The sequence below is a fragment of the Dreissena polymorpha genome, chromosome 5 (genome assembly GCF_020536995.1).
Source record: "Dreissena polymorpha isolate Duluth1 chromosome 5, UMN_Dpol_1.0, whole genome shotgun sequence".
NCBI lineage: Eukaryota > Metazoa > Mollusca > Bivalvia > Myida > Dreissenidae > Dreissena > Dreissena polymorpha.
The window spans coordinates 51394845-51403141 of record NC_068359.1 but is presented as its reverse complement, the minus strand read 5'-3'; the positions used below and the strand labels follow the sequence as shown (position 1 = coordinate 51403141).

Sequence of the window (8297 nt, the reverse complement as noted above, 5' to 3'; positions counted from 1 at the left end):
TGTTTACATGTGGAATTAGTGCAAATGTGAAAATATTTCCAAGATGAACACCTAAATAAATTCAAATTACAGCAAAAACAATTACTTCTTGGTAAGAAACAAAGAAATTAAGGTGTCCATGATAAAAAGCTCTAACAAATTTTAACAATGTCATGGACAGAAACATACGCCCGTTGTTACAATTGATCATACATCTGGGAGGTGTTAGAGAGCTTAATTGACCGTGTTCTAACTTGGTCTTGTCACAATCATTTCAAGACATTTTGGGGAATATTCAATTAATACTGTACGACTAAGAGTGGGATAGCTAGGAATGTTTCATTTTTTATAAATAAAGGGAAACAACTGTTAAGTGCCTGGTTGGAATTTGCTAATTATTGAAATCAAAGGTTTCGTTTTTTATCAACAAACATTTCCACAATGATTCCATGACAAATGTAACACTGAGAGAGCTAAAAGCCACTCGCCCTCATACCAATCCGCTAAAGGTGTTCCCATTACATGTCTCGTCTAGAGACAGGCATAAAATAATTTAAGGGCAAGCTTTTACCAAATACAACCTTTGAACAAAACAATGATCTGTTCACAAAAAAATTTGCAAATGGAAACACAAACTTAAAATTCAAGTCACATTTGTAACACAATTATGGACTTTTTGAGATATAAAAATAATAATAATCTTATCTGTCAATAAATAGACAACACAAAAACAACAGACGGTCTTAAAACAAACATAACACATAAATTACAAATATTGGATAGAAAAACAATTCTTAAAAGAAAGATTTTGTGTGTTTACAAAATAAAATGTTTTCTCTATAAATGTTAATTATATTCTTTTTTTTAAATTATTTATCATCCAGTTTTTGTTAAGAATTAAAAACCAGTCATCTTTCCTTTTTATTGTTCACTTTTATTGCCAGAAGTCTGTCTCTCCTTTTTAAGGTGTTGAGGGATGTAGTTGCTCCATTTAAAATTGATTGGAATTCATCTGCTTTAACCAAAGCCTACAAAAGCAAAGTTTGATATATTTATATACATATGCATATATTGTAACAAAACAGAACAGAAATACAAGATGGCCAAAATGGCCCTAGTTCGCTCACCTGAGAGGAGTCGGTTCATTAAATCTTTACCAAACGTCAAACTTGACCTAGATATTAGTTTAAACCTATTTATTTTAGCTCGATTGCATCGAAAGCCTCAGGCTTATATAAACGCTCTCGAGTCCGTTTCCTGGGCCTAGAACCAGTACTTGGTGTCTTTGGGGGGAGATCTAAAGAACGCTCCCACGGTGGGGATCGAACCCGTGACCTCCCGGTCGCTAGGCGGACACCATATCCATTACACCACGGCGACCTCTATATTGTCCAGACAAACATCCTGGTCAAGTTTCATCATTATTGAACCAAAACTCTGGCATATGTAGTGTTTTTGTTTTTGTAAGATTTGACCTGGTGACCTATATTATGAGTTGATCCCCCTTACCAAACATCAAACTTTGCTTACAAAAATAAATATTATGACCAAGATTCATAAAATCTTAAACAAAATTGTAGAGTGTTTACAAGGATTTTGTATAATATAATGAAAATTTGGACAATCTAAGGGCAATAATTATGGCATTAATTATGTGATATATATAAAACCAATCTTTGAACCAAGTTTCATGATGATTGAGCAAACAATGTGATTTCTAGAGTGTTCACAAGCTTTTTTTACTATATAAATATAAGAAAACTGCCCCCCCCCGGCAGCCATGTTATTCAACTGACCGAAACCATTTTCAAACTCTTTGAAATTAAATAATTGAAGATTATTTAAAACTGAAGGTAGATCGAGTTATGGTTATTAGTCACTGCACTTCTCCTACTTGCCATCAGTTTCAAGTAAATCCCTTCAATAGATTAAGAGTTTCGCTCCGAACAAGAATTTAGTTTGAAATTATATAAAGGGAGATAATTACAAAATAAGGTAGATAGAGTTATGGTTCTTGGTCACTGCACTTTTCCTGATTGACATTTGTTTATATTCTAAATTTAAAGTAAATCCATTTAATAGATTTGAAGATATGCTCTAGACAAAGTTTCGGACGGACACACAGATGGATGGACTGACGGATGGGACCAATTACAATATCCCTCGGATTTTTTTTCGGCGGGATAAAAATGATGGAGGTGATGTTGGTGTGTTGATAGTTTTCAAAAGAACTGCAAGCTTTAACACTTTTTAGGAATCATTTTTCATGTACATGTAGGCTGAAACACCTCAATTTGGGTTAACGATATCATTCTGCACTAGACTAAGTTTTGACCAATTCCATTAAGTAGTCAATATCAAGCATTATTAATATTATTTACGACATGTGTCATTTAGGTTTGACCTCGTACAAGCAGAAGGAAGAATAAAAGAACGAAAATAATATTGCTGTTATCTTTATGATGTGTTACCTGTTTAATTCATCCCACAAATCGTCAGCAGAAGGCCTTAGGACTTGGTCTGTTTCCATACATTTGTCAATTATTTGTTCTAAGCCATCAATGATGCCTGAAGGTACCTCAACCTCACCCTGCAAATGCAGATAATAAATATTTAAATACTGTAATTTCCTTTGCCTACTAAATTTGTTCTAGGAAGTCACGTTAATGAACCTAATGTGTAAGTTTTGTCCTATCAACCTCTGTTATCCTTTCGGTAGAAGAACAATTCGTCTACGGAGTGTACAAAGTCATGTAACTGACATTTTTATACATTTTTACTTTTTTCCATTTTTGTGTTTAAGGTGACATACATAGACTGTTAAAATAATAAGTCAACCTTTTTGTAAAAATAAGGTTTATACCACATTTTCGAAATTGACATTACAAACACATCTCATTTTCTGAATGTAAAAAGTAGCGTAACTGACATTTAGTTAAATTTTCAGGAGAAGCAAAATCTGTTTTATTAAAATAATAAAGTTTAAACATTTTTTTCGTATTCAAATTCTCTGATTAGTATTATAATAACACTTGAACAAGAGCACCGCCTTGCGGGTGCAGACCGCTTATCTATTTTCTTTTTAAAGGTGAAGGGACTCTCATTTTCAATCACAAAGGAGGGAGGAGTGGAGTGAAGAGGGGTGCATAGTGTGGGGTTGTGGACATTTATTACATTATCTTCCAAAAAAGCGAAAAAAAAAAAAAAATCGGGGGGGAGAGGGGGGGGGGGGTTTGGGGTGATGGTTGGACGGTATTTCAAACATAACCGTTTTAAAAAAAAAATGGGGGTGGTGGTATAGTGTGAGGGTGTGGTGGTAATTTGTGAGATGATCTTAAAAAAAAAAAAAAAAAAAAAAAAAATCAAAAAAAAAATTGGGGGGGGGGGGTGGGCGGGTGGGGTGGGGTGGGGGTATAGTGTGAGGGTGTGGTGGTCATTTGTGAGATGATCTTTAAAAAAAAAAAAAAAAAAAAAAAAAAAAAAAAAAAATAGGGGGGGGGGGAGGGGGGGGAGGGGGGGGAGGGCACGGGGATTGGTTTGGGTGGAGTCTATTGTGGTATGTCAGGTAAGAGTAGTTTCATCAAAGTATCAATCAAATCTAATCATAAATAAAGAAGTAATGGCAATTTTAGCAAAATTTAATAATTTGACCTTGAGAGTCAAGGTCATTCAAAGGTCAAAGTAAAATTCAAGTTGCCAGGTACAGTAACCTCATGATAGCATGTAAGTATTTGAAGTTTGAAAGCAATAGCCTTGATACTTAAGAAGTAAAGTGGATCGAAACACAAAATTTAACCATATATTAAAAGTTACTAAGTCAAAAAAGGGCCATAATTCCGTAACAATGACAACCAGAGTTATGCAACTTGTCCTTTTACTGTACCCTTATGATAGTTTGTGAGTGTTCCAAGTATGAAAGCAATATCTATGATACTTTAGGGGTAAAGTGGACCAAAACATAAATCTTCACCAAATTTTCAATTTTCTAAGTATAAAGGGCCCATAATTCCGTCCAAATGCCAGTCAGAGTTACATAACTTTGCCTGCACGGTCCCCTTATGATAGTTCATAAATCTTGCAAGTATGAAAGCAATAGCTTTGATACTGTAGGAATAAAGTGGACCTAAACACAAAACTTAATCAAATTTTCAATTTTCTAAGTATAAAAAGGGCACATAATTCTGTCAAAATGCCAGTCAGAGTTACATTACTTTGCCTGCACAGTCCCCTTATGATAGTTAGTAAGTGTTGCAAGTATGAAAGCAATAGCTTTGATGCTTAAGGAATAAAATGAACCTAAACACAAAACTTAACCAAAATTGTCAATTTTCTAAGTATAAAAAGGGCACATAATTCTGTCAAAATGCATGCCAGAGTTATCTAACTTTGCCTGCCCAGTCCCCTTATGATAGTAAGTAAGTGTACCAAGTTTGAATGCAATAGCATTGATACTTACTGAGAAAAGTGGAACTAAACGCAAAACTTAACCAAAATTTTCAATTTTTTAAGTATAAAAAGGGCACATAATTCTGTCAAAATGCACGCCAGAGTTATCTAACTTTGCCTGCCCAGTCCCCTCATGATAGTAAGTAAGTGTACCAAGTTTGAATGCAATAGCATTGATACTTTCTGAGAAAAGTGGACCTAAACGCAAAACTTAACCGGACGCCGACGCCAACGCCGACGCCGACGCCAAGGTGATGACAATAGCTCATAATTTTTTTTCAAAAAATAGATGAGCTAAAAATGAAACAAAACTCCAAATGGATACGTCTTTTTTTAAACAATAACAAGTTAAGAAAGGAGCAGTTACCGTAATTTCAACACTGAAATATTTTGAATGCAAAATATAACGTAAGTGCTCTTACTGTATTTCAGAAAATGTCGGAAAATATGCATTCCTGAACAATTTACAAAATGTCAGTTACCCTAGTTATTACATTCAGTAGACGAATTGTTTTCTCTCATTAATAATAAAACTTACAATCAATTTAGCTGAAGTATAAAAACGTCTAAGTGAATATATATATATATATATATATATATATATATATATATATATATATATATATATATATATATATATATATATATATATATATATATATACATGAGTGGCTATAAGATCGATCGGAATGGCTGAGACTTTATATCATTGAACTAATTTGAAGAATACATGGTCACAAAAACATGATTTCACCGATTTAAATGATTGACAAGATGTTAATTTCCAATCAAGTTTGATTATTTTAAATTGAATTAAATTTCCAAGACTGTTTTTTTTTATCTTTTTCTTATCCTTGTCAACAAAATGTACCATTTAAGCAGGCATCATACTTCACTAGCAAAATAAATGCGAATAGTCAGATTGCACATATATTGTATGTCTTTTGGTTTTCCTCTGTATTTCATAAACATCACACTTTGCGTATGCAGACTTAGTTGATCTAAGTAGTTTATTAATGCTAATTTCACATGCCTATCTTATCACTTAAATAAAATCATGAAACTGCATAAAGTCCCACTTGTTTGTTTCTCCTTGGCCATTGTCCGCTCAGGGACTCTACCATACAACATCCAACAGAGTACACGTCGCTAGCCTTTGAACAGGGTTTTCCTTCAGATACCTACAAGTATTCAAAGGGTCATGAGTTATTTAAGGGCAGCGTGATCAGCAAATGAGATCAATTAACAACATGTCATAAGATGTTTCATGGACCTCAAGTTAATTTAAGGGATACCGTCTACTGAATGTATCATTTAAAATGATAATAGTTCACTATATGTGAATTATAAGATGAAGTTGGAACACATAAAAATGTTAAAATTGAAACTAGGGTTTGATTTCAGCGTGCAAGTCAAAAGAACCGAATATGAAATTTCAATGTTTAATAATCAAAATCAATAATACATAGTTTGTAGTATTTTATGATTTTGTTTGCAAAATATATTATGATAGGCATCTTTGTTTATTCTGATATAATCTCAGATAATAATATATCATGAGGTATTCAACTATCTATCTTGACTCTGATCTATGGCTAAGGACATAATTTAAAGAGTCAAGGGTGCAAACCTGGCACGTGCCTAGGAAAGTACTTTCAGAAATGGACATTTAAGTCGATTTCATGTAATAAATTACCATGGTAATGGGCCGCATAATTTGTGGTGGCTGTGGTACTTATGATGTCAGTTTACTGTATATAAAGATTTGTTTATGTTCGTTCATACATGCGTATAGATGATACTTATCTAAAATACACTGATATACTGTATAAGCATTTGTTTATTTTCAGTTCTGACTGAACATTTCTGAGTACTGCTTAAAAAACCATGTGGTAGCCTCTTTGAAATAAATTCATTTTTCTGGTGTCTGTGAACGCAATCTATTCTTAAAACGTCCATTTTATCTCTTATAAGACACTACAACAAACCTCTGGTGCCATAAAGGCTTTGGTCCCCCTACTGTGCTCATATCCTTCATCCAGGACACATGCATTTCCAAAGTCTGCAAGTTTTACCTCACACTGTTGTGGATAGACTCCTTTCAAAAGTATGTTGTCACCTGCAGAAAATATAAGAGGGTAAGAAGTTGAGCCAGGGAATATTTATGTACTCTATTATGAAATTCGTTAACTTATATCTTAGACTTTCAAAATAAAGAAAAACATATAATTACCCCATTCCTTGGTTGCCATGTAAATTAAAAGATCAATATATGTTTAAGTATTGTGGTAGATGATTCAGAGCCATAATTAAGAAAGGCTTTAGGATACCTGGTGATTGTCAAACTTGGCCAAGATATTATGATGATCCTATTGCAATTGTTTGAGTTCAAGAGAAAAAAAAAGTACTTCAAGCAATTAGGTGGATTACTTTGCCGAGATATTATGAGGCCTTTAAGAAGATTAAGGACAAGTGTTAAATGTACTTGTTTGATTTGAATAAATACAAAATTAAACAGCTTTCTGTTAAGTAGTGTAGGAGGTGGTTAAAAATATACGTTTGTAATCAGACATGTATAAATGTGTTAGTTTTCATCTTACTGCTTCTCTTGCATTAATTAGAGAAAAAATTGGCAAACACTGTGAAGGGATTAGATTATTTAATTTTCACACCTGATTACGAAAAGGATATTTTAAAACTTAGTGTGATTCAAAGGCAGTTCAAAGGGAAACTTATTTAGCAATTTTCTTTTAATATACACACATAGATCTTTACATTATACAACCTACGCAAAATTTATTCTTTCCTCAAAAAGATTTGAAACCAACAACATGAATCAAATAAACTTTAAGATAGACTTTAGACAAGCTATTGCACACACGTTTTTCATTGATGTAGTTTAAATACTATTGTGAATTATATTTAGAAGAGATGTAAGATTGATCTTAATGAGAAAGTTATTGTGTAGTGATCAGTGAAGTATGAAAACAGTGTGAAATATCTTAATCAAGCCGATGTCGATAGGATTATCACAACATTAGTGAAGGCATTGTTCAGTAATTTCGTGAAATTCCTGAAGAAAAAAAGTCCTTTCGTATTCCTAAGTGAATCAGTCATTTACAAAAATCCGGAATAATAAATTAATTTCCTGAAATTCCTAATATGGGAGGTTAACTACAAAATATATAATTCTCTCAGCTGTTTCTTAAGTTTTTATTTGTTTGTTTGTTGATTGATAAAGTCAAATGCCTACAGCCTGGTGATTTTTTAGAAATCTGAAATTTTCTGGAAATATGTATCTCTACAAACCCTTAAGGTCGCAGTGAATAATTCTTTTGCTATGGAGGTACACAAGGCCGTTGGAAACCTGAACAAAGTAGAATAAGACCTCGTCCTCAAACAATCCTCCATTTTTGGAAGCCAAAGTTGCCAGATCACCATCTGGAAAAAAATCGGCATTTTGGAACAATGGTCTCATGGTATAGGACACTGGTTTGGGGATTGGAATGTTATCGAGACACACAAAAAAGCAGGCAGAACATCTAACTTTTTACAGAACAAACATAGTATCTCTACAGGTTTATAAATGAATTGAGAAATATTACTGACTTAATTAATGAGTAGTGAACCACACATTTGTTATACTGAACCATCTTCTACTGCATTTTTACTTCAAATAATTTTAACTGTTACAGAATTATATGTCATATATCGTTGCTATAGAGTACACTTTTTACCATATTACCTGGAGCGAACTCCATTTTGAACTCGTGAAACTCGCGACAATGTCCCATGATTTTGACCACATTGGTGTGGTTAAGCTCCCGCATGATGTTGACTTCAGTTGAATTCTGCTCGAGAGCTTCCTAGAC

General features: G+C 33.3%; 1 protein-coding gene across 2 annotated transcripts in view; it reads right to left on the bottom strand.

Annotated features, from left to right (window-relative positions):
• Positions 1-688: 688 nt before the first annotated feature.
• LOC127832410 (uncharacterized) overlaps positions 689-8297 on the bottom strand; it is a 37618-nt gene continuing 30009 nt past the window's right edge. For both annotated transcript variants that reach the window (XM_052357871.1, XM_052357872.1), the window contains 6 exons: positions 8171-8291; positions 7735-7866; positions 6414-6544; positions 5505-5606; positions 2451-2569; positions 689-1007 (listed from right to left, as the gene is read on the bottom strand). In XM_052357871.1, the coding sequence (XP_052213831.1) occupies positions 971-1007; positions 2451-2569; positions 5505-5606; positions 6414-6544; positions 7735-7866; positions 8171-8291 (642 nt within the window). In that variant the 3' untranslated portion in view covers positions 689-970. The remainder of the gene's footprint in view (positions 1008-2450; positions 2570-5504; positions 5607-6413; positions 6545-7734; positions 7867-8170; positions 8292-8297) is intronic.